The sequence below is a fragment of the Gastrolobium bilobum genome, unplaced genomic scaffold (assembly GCF_033153095.1).
Source record: "Gastrolobium bilobum isolate Gb01-03AN ecotype WA unplaced genomic scaffold, APGP_CSIRO_Gbil_v1 utg2833, whole genome shotgun sequence".
NCBI lineage: Eukaryota > Viridiplantae > Streptophyta > Magnoliopsida > Fabales > Fabaceae > Gastrolobium > Gastrolobium bilobum.
The window spans coordinates 60,929-77,837 of record NW_026899149.1 but is presented as its reverse complement, the minus strand read 5'-3'; the positions used below and the strand labels follow the sequence as shown (position 1 = coordinate 77,837).

Sequence of the window (16,909 nt, the reverse complement as noted above, 5' to 3'; positions counted from 1 at the left end):
GAATAGAGTTGTTGGGTAGTGACATAGTTGAAGAAATATGATTCTTTCTACAAGAAACATACCATCTCAAATTTGAAGGTATATGATAGAATCAAAGTATAAATATGTAAAAAAGAAGAGTGACGTGAGGTGAGGTATGCATAAATGTATTTAAATAGTTGGGGTTTGATTTTCTCATGTTGAATGAGAATTCAATTCTCATGTTGTAGAGATAAAAAGCATGTGAGACCCATGTGTTAGAAAAAATTATATGTAAGACCCATGTCAGCACGGAAATCAAAGGGTGTGTAGAAAAATTTTAATTCTCATGTTGAATGAGAATTATAAAACCCTTAAATAGTTTAATCTGACTAAACCCTCCAACGAATGAAAAAGTCGAATTCTGAAGCTTGATGGGTAAGAGTCACCAACCTTAAGTCCTTAACCAAATGAATGTTGACACTGCTTAAATCTCAAGCAATCCCATATATTTCATATATGCACATATGAAATACATGGGGGTAAAGAGAGGGGGGGAAATATTTATGATATAATACATGGAAACTATACGTAGTTATGATCAATGAACTGTGGACCCTCGTATAGTTGATTTGGTGGTGAAGAATGAAAAGCAATAATAATAATTGAGTGCTGCAGTGCAGTTTCTTGGCTGAGGGGTTTGGTTTGTGCATAGTGATTGTGTTAATTACGCTGAAATGATATCGAATCAAGTTTTTTTTTTTTTAAATCCTTTTTTCCCGGAATTTGTAGGTTATGTACGCTACGTTGCTTCGAGGCTGATTATGTACGCAAGTGACAAATGATAATGGGGTCCATTTACATTTTATTATTGATATTACACATAAGCTAGTGGAAGTTATCCGTTAGTGGGAACTGTATCTTATGTAAAAAAAGACAAAATTATATATTTCTAGCATTTTTTATATATACATTAAATGTGAATGAAGCCAAGTGGGAGGTGGGTGACTTTCTAAGCAGTGACAGAGCCCATAAGCACTATGTTTTTTCACGAGCCGCATACAAGAGAAGACCACAGACACAAAACAGAGGCGTCTCTGACTAAAGAAGCTACCGTGACAAGGAGTTAAAGCTTTATTTACTTCCTCTTTCTCCCTACTCAACATTCCAAATTCCATAGCGATAATAATAATAATAATAATAATACTAATACTAATACTAATACTAACAATAAAACCAACATAACAGTCTAACATGTTATTTTATTATCATCAAACCATTCTCTTCTCATGTGGATTGATAATAAAAACATTGTTTAAACTAGAAAGCGACATTGCAAGCAGCACCTGGACAACATTGAAAAAGTCAGTGATAGTTGTTTGTTCAGAGGAGAAGGCTAAGTAATAACGTTTCATGTCTCATGTCTGCACATCTCTATTCACTCTACTGTCTCTTGGTCTCCCTACCCTCTCTTTTTCTCTCTTACAACTCTCATTAGAAACAAAAATAAATAAAAATATGAGATTTTCTCCATGGCATTCTAGCTACCCAACTTCTTTTATTCACACCGTGTTTGATTGATTTTCTGTCATCCTTTTTTAATTTGCAGAGTGATTTCAGTGCAACTGTTCTGATACATAATTTGTTGTCCTCTCTCTTCTGGGTCTCTATGAAATTTGGTCTCCTCTTGTTGCTTTCACTAATCCCTCAGGCTTTGTTCATTCTTACACGGAACCAATCACTTTTTAAATTATTTACTAGGAAATTCTGTTGACAGTTTTATTTATGTGTTCCCCACAATGCCCTTCAATTTATGTGTTCCTTCACCTATATATGTTACTCCTGCCTCATGAAGTTTCTTACTTTGGTGGTGGATTTGTAATTTATTCTCTTTACTAGGAGGGTTCTGGGTTTGTGGATCTCAAAAATGAAGGACGAGGTGGATTCCCCTGTTGGTGTTCTTGAGGACAATTTCAGGAGCTCAGAGTCAGAAACAAGTTCTTCAAGAGAACCCACTGTGGATTCTGAGTCTCAAGATAAGTCAAAACTTGGTTCTAAGTGGCATGCATTTCTTCAATTGTTGAGGACCAAATCAAAGAAGCCCTTAGCCACATTGCATCCTCTAAGTGTCCTCAAGCTCTCAAGAAGAATGAGCAGTAGCATGAGGGAGACTATACTTCCAAGTTGTAGCATAGATGCAGATTCGTCCTTGCACATTTCACCGTGGAAGATCTTCACGCAGCATGAGATACAAATCGCAACCAATTATTTCAGCCAAGGTATGTATGCAACATGCTTCAGAATTTAGTATTCTCATTAAGTTACAAACTCAGTTACCTAGTTAGAATTCTATGTTGGCTGGTGCAGAAAATTTGATTGGAAAGGGTGGTTATTCTGATGTTTACAAAGGGTGTTTGCCAAATCATCAGCTAGTAGCGATTAAACGACTAACACGAGGAACAACTGATGAAATCATAGGGGATTTTTTATCAGAACTAGGCATAATGGCGCATGTGAACCATCCCAATACTGCTAAATTGGTTGGCTATGGTGTGGAAGGAGGAATGCATCTAGTGCTTGAATTGTCTGAAAAAGGAAGCCTAGCTTCAATGCTTAGTGGTAGAGATTAATGACTTTATGTCCTTCCTATTTTACTTCATTATTGACCCAATTTTTACCATTGCAGTAAAATTTTCTGTTCTTTCTTCCTTGCTGCTAGGTTCCAAGGAGAAACTACCATGGCCTATTAGGCAGAAAATAGCATTAGGAATAGCTGAGGGTATATTATATCTTCATGAAGGTTGTCAAAGAAGAACTATCCATAGGGATATCAAAGCTGCTAATATCTTGCTTACTGAGGACTTTGAACCACAGGTATGGATATGGCTTTGGATTCTTTTACACAAGTTTGATTCTATAATTGATCACCACATATTCCAGCTTAATTTTTGGCCTTTTGTATGGCCCCTAAAGACAAACAATTTTTGGAAGATTCCTGATTTTTTTGTTGGGGATGAAATTAAGTAACCTGTCGCTTTTTCCGTGAGTACTCTAATCCACCTCAAATGAATTGCAATATTTTATAAGTTTAATGCATGAGTGGACTTTAGTTCTGCATAGTATTTTAAGAATAAAGTGGAATTTAAAACGTTAAGAAATTTTTGTGCAGATTTGTGATTTCGGGCTAGCAAAATGGCTACCAGAGAAATGGACTCATCACACCGTTTCAAAATTTGAAGGAACTTTTGGGTTTGTGACCTTCAGAAATGATTTTCTGCTATACATTTTTGTAACTTGTTATTATTAACTCAGGTTTCGAATTATGACTGCCACAGTTACCTTGCTCCTGAATACTTGCTTCATGGCATAGTAGACGAGAAAACAGATGTATTTGCCTTTGGTGTAGTGCTATTAGAATTAGCCACTGGGCGGCGAGCACTTGATTACTCACAGCAAAGCCTTGTTTTGTGGGTATGTTGTGCAATTTAACCCAAATAATAAAAAAAAACAAAGCCTTGTTTGACCTTCTGTTATGAAAGATAATTATTGGGTAATTTTTTTTTCTTCTTCTAACACTTTTGTAGGCAAAACCTTTGCTGAAAAAGAATGATATTAGGGAGCTGATTGATCCTTCACTAGCCAATGACTTTGACTGTCGGCAGATTAATATTATGCTCTTGGCAGCTTCTTTATGCATTCAAAAATCTTCAATTCGTCGTCCCTCTATGAGACAGGCACGTTCTCTAGTCCTTTTAAAATTTCATCCGAACTTAATTTTAATATTGAAATTTATCTTTTTTATTCTAGCTATGAGATGTGAGCAAAACTAAGGTGAATCTTTATTTGGAAAATGAGTTTCTATCCCTCAATGTTAAATCTGTTATTCATGTGACCCTTCACGGCTATAAATGTAAATTAAGGCCCAGGAACATGAAACCTTTAGGTACAAAACAAAAGGGTCTTTGTCTGTGTAAGCTGTAACAAAGATCATTATTTGGCAATTGACCAATTGGTGCAGGTTGTACAGCTTCTGGATGGCAACATTAATTGCTTTTAAGTTCACGAAGAGATCTCGACTTCCATACTTGCAAAAATTCTTTCAAGAAGAGCTCCTTGATTCTGATTAGTTGAAAGGAACACGAATCATATGAGCAACAGCAGCACTCAAAGGAACTGTAAAGTTTTTTGCAGTTTATGAAGAACAAAAGAAGCAAGCCATTGTCTCTCAACCTGAACAACCATAAGCTAATCAACCATACTCTCGTGTTAATATTTTACAATAAAATAATTAAATTTCATGATGGCGGTCCATTAAGAAATATATATGAATTCATTAAACCGTCTTAAATACCATTAATTAAGTAAATGACAAAATATATATGCCAGCTAACACCCCAGCTCAAAAGTCAAAAGTCAAAACCCAAAACTTTGTCTAAAATGACAACCAGTTTAACCACAAACCCATGCTCTTAATCTACATTTATCATGGAAATTAACGTTTGTCGTATATATAAAAGTATGTGGTATGTGTGTAGAAGATAAAAACAAAATTGAGAAACAGTAAACCCTTTATTGTGTCTATAAATGTTTCGAAACTGCAAGCTCATACACATGAGCCAGGCAAACAAGTTCCCAAAGAAAATAAACAATGGGTTTAATCCCTTCCGACAGCTCATGTCCTCCACATGTTGTTCTTTTTCCGTTCATGTCCAAAGGCCACACCATACCCCTTCTCCATTTCGCCCGCATCCTCCTCCATCGCCGCGACACGGCGGTCACCGTCTTCACCACCCCTGCCAACCGCCCATTCATTGCAGAGTCTCTCAACGGCACCGCCGCCACCATAATAACCCTTCCCTTCCCAGAAAACATCGCCTCCGACATCCCCAACGGAATAGAGAGCACCGACAAGCTTCCTTCCATATGTCTGTTCTGCAAGTTCGCGATGGCCACCGAAGCCATGCAGCCACACTTCGAAGAAGCCCTCAAGACTCTTCCACGTGTCAGCTTCATGGTCACCGATGGTTTCCTCTGGTGGACACTAGAGTCAGCCACCAAGTTCAGTGTCCCCAGGTTTGTCTACTTCGGCATGAACTGTTACAGCCTTTGCCTTTCCATGGAAGCGATGAAAGCAGGGATTTTTAGTGGGTCACAGCCCGACGATGAGTTAGTAACTTTGACTCGTTTCCCATGGATCAGGCTCAGTAAGGAAGACTTTGATCCTGCGTTCAGAAACAGAGAACCAGATAGCCTTGAAAACGTGTTCAACATGAAATCAATCTCATCCACACTCAACAGCTCTGGTATTTTGGTTAATAGCTTCTACGAGCTTGAGCCTAAGTTTGTTGATTATTTGAACACAGAGTCCAGTCCAAAGAACTGGTGCATTGGTCCACTTTGTTTGAGTGAACAAACGCCCAAGATTTATTCCGAATCAGATATGAAACCAACTTGGGTGAGGTGGCTAGATCAGAAGAGTTGTTCTGTTCTGTATGTGGCTTTTGGGTCACAGGCAGAGATTTCACAAGAACAAATAAAAGAGATAGCAATTGGGCTGGAGGAATCGATGGTGAATTTCTTGTGGGTGGTGAGAAAGGATGATGAGTGGGGTGGTCTACCAGATGGGTTTGAAGAGAGAGTGAAAGGGAGAGGAATGGTTGTGAGAGAGTGGGTGGATCAAAGAGAAATACTAATGCATGAGAGCGTGGAAGGGTTTCTGAGCCATTGTGGATGGAACTCTGTTTTGGAGAGCATATGTGCTGGGGTTCCTATTCTTGCTTGGCCAATGATGGCAGAGCAGCCTCTGAATGCAAGAATGGTTGTGGATGAGATAAAGGTTGGTTTGAGGGTTGAAACTTCCAATGGTTCTGTCAAAGGGTTTGTGAAATGGGAAGGAGTGAGGAATAAGGTGAGGGAGTTGATGGAAGAAGAGAAAGGGAGAGAAGCAAGGAAGAAGGTGAGGGAACTTGCTCAGATGGCCAAAGTGGCTGTGCAAGAGGGTGGTTCATCGTGGTCCACCTTACACTCACTCCTTCAAGAGACATGTTTCAAGAAAGAAAAGTCTCCAGTTTGAGAACTGATCAATTCTGCTATGGTTGTAAAAGTCTTAACTGCACCATTATTTTCCTTGTTTTACTATATCTTGGTACGACGTACTAGTCCACATTGACGACGGAAGAATGATGCAATTCTATCAAACTCGATTGCCAATTTATTAAGTTATCAATTTAAATATATATATATTAAGGAAAAAATACAAAAAAAAATTGTCATTTTAAATGAAAGATTGTATTTTTATGTTTTTTTTTTACCCTCTATTTCTTTCAAAATATTTTCTCTTTCTCTCTTTTAATTTTGTGGAGGATAGAAAATATAAAAAATTATTAAATATATATTAAAACATAATTGATTCATTTAAAATGACATAATTTTATATTATTTAAAATAATAAATATTTTTTTTCATATATTAAACACCTTTAACCATGTTTTTGTTAGCAGACATATTAAAAATATTTTGAGATGCTCCGAATAAGTTTTTTATTTATTTACAATACAATAGATTCCCACGTTATGCACCACTAGGGATAGCCTAGTGGTGTGGAGTGTGTTTAGTGTGTATTAAGTGTGTGGTTTAATTCCCTGTAATGTCCAAAAAAAAAATTCCCACATTATGAAAATAACAAATATCCAAATCTTTTAATAAAAATAAAATATCAAAATGTGGTCATATTGAAATAATTATTTTTTAAAAAATTTAAATTTAACTTAAAAAACATTTTATTTTTCGATTTCAGATTCCTAAAATTAATTTAATAAAGCTAAATACAAATGCTCATTACATAACTAAGGGGGTGTTTGGTTGAGGAAATTTTTTTGGAATAGTAGGAAAATAGAATTGATAGAGAAATGGTAAGAAAGTGAGATAGATAGAAAAATGTAAAAAAAAAGTTATTTGGTTGGATAAAATTTTACCAGGAAAATATATGAAAATTTTGAAAACCTATGTTTGGTTTTGAAAAAAAATATAGATAGGTAAATGATATAAAATTACAATTTTATCCCCGATACCCTTATCCTAAACAAACAAATAGTGGCCCTCTATATCAGACGCATCCTCATCGTCCTCCTGTATAACCCACCTCGATTCGGTGGATTCCATCGAGAATCCGCCATTGATCTCCTCTCTCTCCTCCGCCATCAAATCCAAACCTTAGTGTTGAGTTTCACGAGCTGTGTTTGGCGTACACACAGTATAGTAGCAACCAATCGAAGCTTTCATTTCAGAAGGAAAACGCCATCTCTGCTCTTTCAACTTCCAGTGTGCCTCACCTCACATCACAGCCTTAATTGTTTGAATTTTTTTTAAAACCAGAAGGAATTAATATTCTAACTTTTCTTCTTTAAATTTAAAATATAATTAGCCCGTCTTTGAAAAAGAGCTATATCTATCTCGCAAAGCATTTTTGCGATAACCCTTCTTCATGAAAGGGTGGCTCGCACTCGCAGGCCCCAGGCACTATTTGAATGCAAATAAACATAAAAAGAAGAAAATATCATTATCAACGAGAGGGTATAATGAGAGTCCAAAAAGTGTGTGAATAGTGCGATGTCTGGGTTTTTCAAAAAAACCATCCTCACATTAACTTTCTCAACAGTGCAAAAAGCAATCTTTCTCATCAAAAGTTAAAAAATCCATGCAAATGATATGGATGGTTTTTGATAAAAATCGGTTGAAACAAACGTGGTTATTCTAAAATCTAAACTTCATTTGCATAGGTATCTGTTAAAAAGCTTGTAATCAAACGCCACCTAAAAGATTGCTAAAAATTATGTAAAAAATTATAAATAAATATCATTACCCTTCAACTTAAACACGTAAGATACCTAATACCAAAAAAAAAAAAAAAAAAAATATCCAGAAGCACCTAGTAACATGGGACTATGCTTGACAAGGCATTTGAAAGACGAGCACCTAACTTTGTTAAGCATCAATTAAAAAAATAAAAATTTTGGTCCCACCGCGATACCTATTGTCTTCTCTACGTGCACATAGTGGATTTTTGTAAAAGTCAATCACTCAACCACTTGAAAGAAAGAAACATATTCTTTTCTCTCATCTACATTTTTTTTTTCTTAGGATAAATTTAATATCTTCTTGAATATAAGTGTGAAAAATTAAAGGATGAATACTGTATGAAAAGTTTACCTAGAATTCTATTTTAAGAGATATCGAACTGATTATGAAGATAAATACACATTTAGAGTGAAAATAATTCATATTAAAAGGCAAAAAGTTGTGCTAACAAACTTGTTATTCAATTGAAACCAACTCAGGTCTTTTTTAAATAAAGAAAATCTTATTTAAAGAATAATGTTGACGTTGGAAGTATCTATTTAAGTTACTCTTCTTCCTAGCATCTCTAATATATATATATATATATATATATATATATATATATATATATATAAGGGGGTCAATAGAGACTCTGGCTGTAAATTTTTTTGCAGTTTAAAATTAGGAAATCTTTTTATTCTCGGGAACAGATGCTTAAGGAAAAAAAGAATATTTCCTTTTTGGTTGCGAGAGCTCCGTTTGATGATGATATTACATTTACCAGCCCTTGGAATATGGCAATCAACCGCGGGCGAATTAGAATCGGCAATATGTGCAAATGCAGCAAATGAATTGAGGCCACTTGAATTTAATTAAAATGCCATCACATGTTTATTGTTTTTTTTTAATCATTTTGGCTTTTTACTTTTTAATACTTTTGTAGTGTTATTAAAATCAGTCCAACCCAGACAGTCACTGGATCCATTGGCGGACCCACTTGCGGGCAAATGCCGGCAAGTGCGGTCATAAATTTTTTGATTTTAATTTTTTTTTTTTTTTTTTTTTTTGTAGATTGTTATTTGTCTCTTGATTCAATATATATATTAGGAGTAAATAATTTTTTAAGTCCCTAACAAAAAACATGATTCTCAATTTAGTCCTTTACAAAAAAAAATTAGTCTCGAGGTCCTTAAAAAATTTAAAATAGATCAATTTAATTAAAATCGTGGTCCATCACAAATTCAAAAAAGACCTACACTAGTCCCACAGAAAGACCAAAGTGGGTCCATAGGGATCAGGTGACTAATTTTTTTTTTATAATGGACTAAAGTGAGGACCAAATTTTTTTTAGGGACCAAAAAGGATATTTATTCTTATATTAGTTAGCAACGTAACAACGTACGAAGATAATTAAAACAACGTAACAACGCACATTGATTAGAAAGAAAACTTATTCTTCCTTCCTTGTCACGTACTCATTTCCACGTTCTCTTCATCCTTTGTTTCCTTTTTTATTTTTATAAAAAGAGATGATTGATTGTAGGTCTGACATTCTCAAATAAGTTAATATCTAGAGACGAGACCTTCACTGTGATTTTGTTTTACTTCTGTATAGGTAGTGTTAACTTTTTTATTCACCACTATAAAATAGAAGGGATAGGTTATTCTACTTACCATTTTTTTGCCTACCTCTACCTACCACCCTCCAACACCGTTAGATCAGAATCTTAACTAACATTTATCTTTTTCTCTCTTCTTGAGATTTTGATCTAACGGTATTGGAGAGTGGTAGGCAAAGGTAGGCAGAAAAATGTTAGGTAAAATAACATATCCCAAAATAGAATGATGATGTATGGATGTACTGGAGTATATTCTCATATTTGTTTTGAAGGATTGATAAGATTTAGGGGGAAAATAATTGGTCAAACTATTGTCTGCAGCTTGTTATGGAAGCAACTAGATTATGAGCGGGTTCAAGCGTTGATTTAAACTTTTATATAAAAAAAAAAATTCTGGGGCGCTGCCCCCGAACCCCGCCACTGATTGTGCGGACATAAATTTTTTTTCCTGGGTCCGCCACTGACTGGATCACTAAATGATCTGGTTCAATTAATTAATTAATCATGCATATAATTGGGTCATGAATTTGTGAATGGGTCAATAATTGGGTTCAACCGGTGATAATCTAATACTAGTTTTCTGGTTAAATTAATTTTTGAAAAATTTCACTAAGTCAAAATTATTTCGACAAAATATTCCATCTCAGTTACACTCTTAGGATTTAAAATTGACAAGAACAATAAAATACTAACTACTAAACCAAATTAATTTGATTATCATATTACTTCTATTTATATATTTTTATATATATTTAATCTAAGTAATTCAAGCAATAACCCACTGAATTAACCAAGACCTATTGATCCGGCACTTCGACCAAGTGGTTCAACCAAAGTCTTTTTGGAATAGAATTGGATTAGACTTTTCACCAAGATTTTGAATAGATAAAATATGTCATCAGGAAAACTGTTAAATTTTAATTGAATAGTGAATAGACCCCGACACAATGAAGAATATTATTATAAGGGAAAAACGTGTATCATTTTAAAGGATACAAAGTGGTATTATTTTAAATGAAAGAAAAAAATAGATCATGGAAGAGAGAGTAGACAAAAAAAAAATAAAGATATAGATCTCATCGAGTGAAATGACATAACTTGAGTACAGACAATTTTCTCTTATTATAAATCAGAAGAAACATAAGTATTACCCCTCAAAACAACCCCAACCCCCCCCCCCCCAAACATACACACACATGTTTTCACAATTTTATGTGAAATAACGCCTCAACATTTAAAATTATGTAGATGAATTTCCATATTTTTAAAAACCATTGTATTAATTTAATTCTAATACAAGTTTACAAAAGAGAAATAAATCTTTGCAAAAATTAATGTATTTTATATATTGTGTACATTTTTCAATTTTTCTGTGAATTTTCTGAAACGTTTATTTTGTTGAAGTCTTTTTAGTTAATTTCTTAGGTCAGTTACAATATTGAAGAGTTAATTGTCTTTTGATTTTTCTTATGTGAGTTATGAAGTTAAATTGTTATGTTTATTAGGACATAATGGCTGACGTTATGACATTATGAGTAGTTAATTAGTGGTGTTATGAGGGTGTTGATGTGTTGAAGAAATATTGTATTCCCTTTTTCAGTATTTGTTAGGTGTTTCAATTTGAGTCAATATTCTATCAGTGGTATCAGAGCCAGGTTGAGAGTTAAACACGTCAGGGAATAGATGTGTGAAAAAAAAAGTGAAGAGTCATGGCCACAGATTCTAATTTTGTGCAAGCAGCCATTCCACGTCTTGATGGTCATTATGACCATTGGAGCATGCTAATGGAGAACTTCCTTCGATCCAAGGAATATTGGGATGTAGTTACCAATGGCGTTGTTGAACCAACACTAGCAGAAGGAGCTCAGTTGACAGCAGCACAACGAGCAGCTCATGAAGCGGTAAAGTTGAAGGATTTGAAGGCGAAGAATTATCTCTTCCATGCCATTGACCGTTCTATCTTGGAAACCATTCTTTCCAAAGAAACTTCCAAGGATATTTGGGACTCCATGAAAAAGAAGTATCAAGGCTCTGCAAGAGCAAAGAGCTTCAAGCTTTACGCTCGGAATTCGAAAAACTTCGAATGAAGTCGGGAGAATCAATTGCAGATTATTTCTCTCGCATGATTACCATTTTCAATAAAATGCGAATTCATGGAGACAGGACTGAAGAAATAACTGTCATAGAAAAAATTCTTCGATCATTAACAACAAAATTTAACTTTGTTGTTTGTGCTATAGAAGAATCTAAAGATATAGATGATTTGTCACTTGATGAATTGCAGAGCTCATTGGTGGTGCATGAACAGAAGTTCAAACAGGAAGACACAGATGAGCAAGCATTAAAGGCTTCTACCGATACTCGTTCCAACAATTTTCAAGGAAGGGGTAGAGGTAGAGGTAGAGGCAGAGGAAGGTCCACTAATTTCAGAGCCAATAAGGATCAATTTCAAGGCAGAGGCAGAGGAGGAGCCCCTGATAAATCCAAGGTAGAATATTTCAGGTGTCATAAATTTGGTCATTATCAATCTGAATGTTATACTAGACTGCCAAATAGCAAAGAAAAATGAGAAAGTTCAAACTTTGCAGAAAAGGAGGAAGGTGAAACCTTATTGATGGTTGCTAAAGATGAAAAGAAAATTGAGCCAGATGTTTGGTATGTGGATACTGGCTGCAACAACTACATGAGTGGTAGTAAGTCTTCTTTCTCTCATCTGAATGAAAATTTTCAATCTACTGTGAGTTTTGGTGATCATTCTACTGTGAAAGTAATGGGAAAAGGTGACATTAAAATAAAAACGAAGAATGGTTTTGTGGAAACAATATCTAATATATTGTATGTTCCTAATTTGAAAAGTAATTTATTGAGTGCTGGCCAATTACAAGAAAAGGGTTATGTGATCACTATTAAAAATGGTGTTTGTGAAATATATGATTCTGCTAGAGGTGCTATTGCTGTTATTCAGATGAGTTCAAACAGATTGTTTCCATTAAAGATTGAAGGAATCCAATCTAGTTTAATGGCTGAAATGAAAGATCCTTCATGGTTATGGCATTTTCGCTATGGCCATTTGAGCTTTAGTGGGTTGAAGACGCTCCAACAGAAAAATATGGTGACAAGCCTCCCTCAAATCACAATTCCTCATTCCTTAGTATGTGAAGAATGTGTTGTTAGCAAACAACATCGATCTGAATTTGCAAAAGGGAACTCATGGAGAGCAAAGAGAATTTTGTAATTGGTGCATTCAGACATTTGTGCTCCAATAAATCCAATTTCTAATGGAGGTAAAAAATATTTAATCACCTTCATTGATGCTTTTTCTAGAAAAACGTGGGTTTATTTTTTACAGGAAAAGTCAGAAGCTTTCTCTACATTTAAAAATTTCAAAGCTCGTGTGGAGAATGAGACATGAAGGATGATTCCGACACTTCACACAGATCGTGGTGGTGAATATTGCTCAAAAGAATTTGAAGTTTTTTGTGAAGAACATGGCATCCGAAAAGAGCTTACAACTGCGTATACACCACAACAAAATGGTGTATCAGAGAGGAATAATAGAACCATCCTCAACATAGTTAGAAGCTTGTTGGCAAGAGGAAGAGTTCCAAAGACATTTTGGCCAGAAGCAGTAAACTGGTGTATTCATGTCTTGAACAGAAGTCCAACCTTTGCAGTTCGAAATATAACGCCAGAAGAGGCTTGGAGTGGGAGAAAACCAAATGTGGATCACTTTAGAATTTTTGGATGCATTGTACATGCTCATGTCCTGGATCAGAAAAGAAAAAAACTTGATGACAAGGCTGAAAAATGTGTCTTTCTAGGTGTAAGTAATACATCTAAAGCATATAAATTATTTAATCCACTGACCAAAAAAATTGTGGTTAGCAGGGATGTTGTTTTGATGAAGAAAACACTTGGGATTGGAATATGCAACAGCCTACCCAAGTTCTTTGTGATATTGATTCTGAACAAGAACAAATTTCAGCATCTAGTATGCCTGAAAATTCGTCCATTGCAACTTCTTCAGCTAGTCAATCCTCACCAACAGTAGTTGGAGTTAACGAAGAAGGAACTCAATCTCTTCGTCGTGTTAGAAGATTTCCATCCTCAATATGGTTAGAAGCTTGTTGGCAAGATGAAGAGTTCCAAAGACGTTTTGGCCAGAAGCAGTAAACTGGTGCATTCATGTCTTGAACAGAAGTCCAACCTTTGCAGTTCGAAATATGACGCCAGAAGAGGCTTGGAGTGGGAGAAAACCAAATGTGTATCACTTTATAATTTTTGGATGCATTGCATATGCTCATGTCCCGGATCAGAAAAGAAAAAAAAAACTTGTTGACAAGGCTGAAAAATGTGTCTTTCTAGGTGTAAGTGATACATCTAAAGCATATAAATTATTTAATCCACTGATAAAAAAATTTGTGGTTAGCAAGGATGTTGTTTTTGATGAAGAAAACATTTGGGATTGGAATATGCAGCAGCCTACCCAAGTTCTTTGTGATATTGATTCTGAACAAGAACAAATTTCAGCATCTAGTATGCCTGAAAATTCGTCCATTGCAATTTCTTCAGCTAGTCAATCCTCACCAACAGTAGTTGGAGTTAACGAAGAAGGAACTCAATCTCTTCGTCGTGTTAGAAGAAGGCCTGCTTGGATGGAAGATTATGAGGTAACTGGAATTGAAGATCCAATTACTCACTTTGCTTTGTTTTCAGAATGTCATCCCGTGACTTTTGAGAGTGCTGTCAAAGAAGAAAAATGGTACTTGGGAGGAATGATACTTGGGAGTTAACTGATCTTCCAAATGGACACAAAACTATTGGTGTGAAGTGGGTGTTCAAAATAAAGTTAAAGGAAAATGGTGAAATTGACAAGCACAAAGCATGCTTGGTTGTCAAGGGGTACAAGCAACAATATGTGATTGATTATACAGAAGTTTTTGCTCCTGTATCAAGACATTATACAATCAGGTTGGTGATTGCATTGGCTGCACAAAATTCTTGGCCTATTTACCAGCTAGATGTCAAATCGGCATTCTTGCATGGGTACTTCGAGGAACAAATATTTATTGAACAACCCCCTGGTTATGAGAAGGTTGGAAATGAGCATAAAGTTTACAAACTGAAAAAGGCACTTTATGGACTAAAACAAGCCCCTCGAGCTTGGTATAGTCGCATTGAGTCTTATTTTCTTAAGTCTGGTTTTATAAAGTGTCCTTATGAACATACACTTTTTGTTAAGATTGGCGATGAAGGAAAAATGCTTATTGTTTGCTTATATGTAGATGATCTCATATTCACTGGAAATTCTGATGTTATGTTTGAAGAATTTAAAACGTCTATGATGAATGAGTTTGAAATGACTGATCTTGGTATGATGCATTACTTTCTTGGCATAAGTGTAGCACAATCAAGTGATGGAATTTTTATTTCTCACAATAAATATGTGGAAGATATTCTAGACAAGTTTCAGATGAAGGATTGTAATCCTGTGCACACTCCAGTTGAATGTGGCTTGAAGCTACACAAAGATCATGGAGGAAAGAAGGTTGACAGTACCTTCTACAAACAAATTGCGGGAAGCTTGATGTATCTCACTGCAACAAGGCCATACATAATGTATTTTGTGAGTTTAATTAGCAGGTATATGGAGAATCCTATAGAAATGCATTTGTTGGCAACCAAGAGAATCCTTCGCTACTTGCAAGGAACAAAAAATTTTGGGATATTTTACAAGAATGGTGTAAAATCTGATTTAGTGGTATTTACTGACAGTGATTATGCAGGAGATCAAGATGACAAGAAGAGCACATCAAGTTATGTTTTTATGATTGGTACATGTGTTGTTTCTTGGGCATCGAAGAAGCAACCAATTGTCACTTTGTCAAGCACAGAAGCTGAATTTGTTGCTGCTACAGCTTGTGCATGCCAAGCCATTTGGCTAAGGAGAATTCTTGAGGAGCTTCAATTCAAGCAACTCAAAGCTACTCAAATTATGTGTGATAATAATTCAGCAATTAGATTATCCAAGAATCCTATGCTACATGGAAGAAGCAAGCACATTGATGTGAAGTTTTATTTTTAAGAGATCTTTGTAATGATGGAGCTATTGATTTAATCTACTGCAGGAGTGAAGATCAGATTGCTGATATATTCACTAAAGCTCTCAAGATGGAGTCATTTGTGAAGTTAAGAAGATTATTAGGTGTCTGTAACTTTAAGCTGATTGTTAGCAAATATCAATTTAAAGGAGGGAATGTTGAAGTCTTTTTAGTTTCTTGTGTCAGTTACAATATTGAAGAGTTAATTGTCTTTTGGTTTTTCTTATGTGAGTTATGAAGTTAAATTGTTATGTTTATTAGGGACATAATGGCTGACGTTATGACATTATGAGTAGTTAATTAGTGGTGTTATAAGGGTGTTGATGTGTTAAAGAAATATTGTATTCCTTTTTTCAGTATTTGTTACGTGTTTCAATTTGAGTCTCAATATTCTATCATATTTCAGAACAAACTTATAAAAAACAAAAAAAAGATATAAATTAGTTAAACATTCTTTACAAGTATTGATGTAGCTAAGGTTCTGCTTGATGTGATATATAAGGCTTGATAGTATAAACTAATATTATATGTTATGAGATTTTTAGTTGTTTTGTGTGACCATCGTATAATATAAGCTTATACAGCAAGTCCCTTAATAAATCAAAATGATGTATGGATTATTTCAGAAAATATGTGGCCCGTTTTATCTCAAGATGATTTGAAGAGAATGGTCATTCCCCCTAGTGATTATGAGATCAAACAGAATATGTTTTCAATGGGAGCCTTTAAAGCCCCTGGTTTTGATGGTTTCCCTGCGGTTTTCTTTCAAAGAAATTGGCTTAAATTGAAATTGCAGGTTTGTGCAGCTATTAAGAAGATGTGGTTCAATCCAGCTTCAATATCGGAGGTTAACCCTACTCTTCTAGTTCTCATTCCAAAGGTAAGGAATCCAGAGTGTATTTCTCAATTCCGGCTGATTTCTCTCTGCTCGGTTATCTATAAGCTCTTTTCTAAAATTATTGTCTCTCGGCTGAAGCATGTGATGGAAAAGGTGGTGTCTCCTTATCAGGTTAGTTTTGTCCCGAATAGACAAATTCAGGATAATATTTCTATTGTTCAAGAGTTAGTTCATTTGATGAGCAAGATGAGAGGGAAGAAAACTTATATGGCAATTAAAATTGACCTTGTAAAGGCTTATGATAGGGTGAGTTGGTCTTTTCTGCGTAAAACTTTAGAAGAGCTTCATTTGCCTGATGCTTTTGTTAACATTATTACTCAGTGCATCTCTTCTACTTGCATCAATGTTCTCTGGAATGGGGGTAAAACTGAAGATTTTTTTCCTTCTAAAGGTTTAAGGCAGGGGGATCCCCTTTCACCATACCTGTTTGTTCTGGCTATGGAAAAACCGAGTCATATTATTTCTACTGCAGTAAATGAGGGTTTGTGGAAGCCTAT

General features: G+C 35.2%; 2 protein-coding genes and 2 pseudogenes across 3 annotated transcripts; all 4 read left to right on the top strand.

The window, feature by feature from the left end:
• The first annotated feature begins 1,861 nt into the window (after positions 1-1,861).
• LOC133287685 (receptor-like cytosolic serine/threonine-protein kinase RBK2) lies at positions 1,862-4,100 on the top strand (annotated as a pseudogene).
• Positions 4,101-4,203: 103 nt separating this feature from the next.
• On the top strand, positions 4,204-6,161 carry LOC133287684 (UDP-glycosyltransferase 90A1-like). Of its 2 annotated transcripts, XM_061485341.1 has the most exons (2): positions 4,204-4,370; positions 4,630-6,161. In XM_061485341.1, exons 1-2 carry the CDS (start codon positions 4,324-4,326, stop codon positions 6,029-6,031), a joined length of 1,449 nt encoding a protein of 482 aa, XP_061341325.1. In that variant the 5' UTR covers positions 4,204-4,323; the 3' UTR covers positions 6,032-6,161. The 2 variants fall into 2 exon arrangements, with proteins under 2 accessions (XP_061341325.1, XP_061341326.1); XM_061485342.1 differs by having other exon boundaries at positions 4,273-6,161.
• Positions 6,162-11,422: 5,261 nt separating this feature from the next.
• LOC133287698 (uncharacterized) lies at positions 11,423-11,982 on the top strand (annotated as a pseudogene).
• Positions 11,983-12,027: 45 nt separating this feature from the next.
• LOC133287697 (uncharacterized) lies at positions 12,028-12,648 on the top strand. The gene has a single exon (XM_061485360.1). It carries the CDS (start codon positions 12,028-12,030, stop codon positions 12,646-12,648), a length of 621 nt encoding a protein of 206 aa, XP_061341344.1.
• The last annotated feature ends 4,261 nt before the right edge of the window (positions 12,649-16,909 follow it).

Bases quoted from the DNA above. Each gene is read 5' to 3' on its own strand.
- LOC133287684 (XM_061485341.1), top strand. From the start codon at position 4,324: ATGACAAAATATATATGCCAGCTAACACCCCAGCTCAAAAGTCAAAA. The intron at 4,371-4,629 runs GTCAAAACCCAA...CCCTTCCGACAG, and splicing joins CCCCAGCTCAAAAGTCAAAA to CTCATGTCCTCCACATGTTG.
- LOC133287697 (XM_061485360.1), top strand. From the start codon at position 12,028: ATGGTTGCTAAAGATGAAAAGAAAATTGAGCCAGATGTTTGGTATGTG.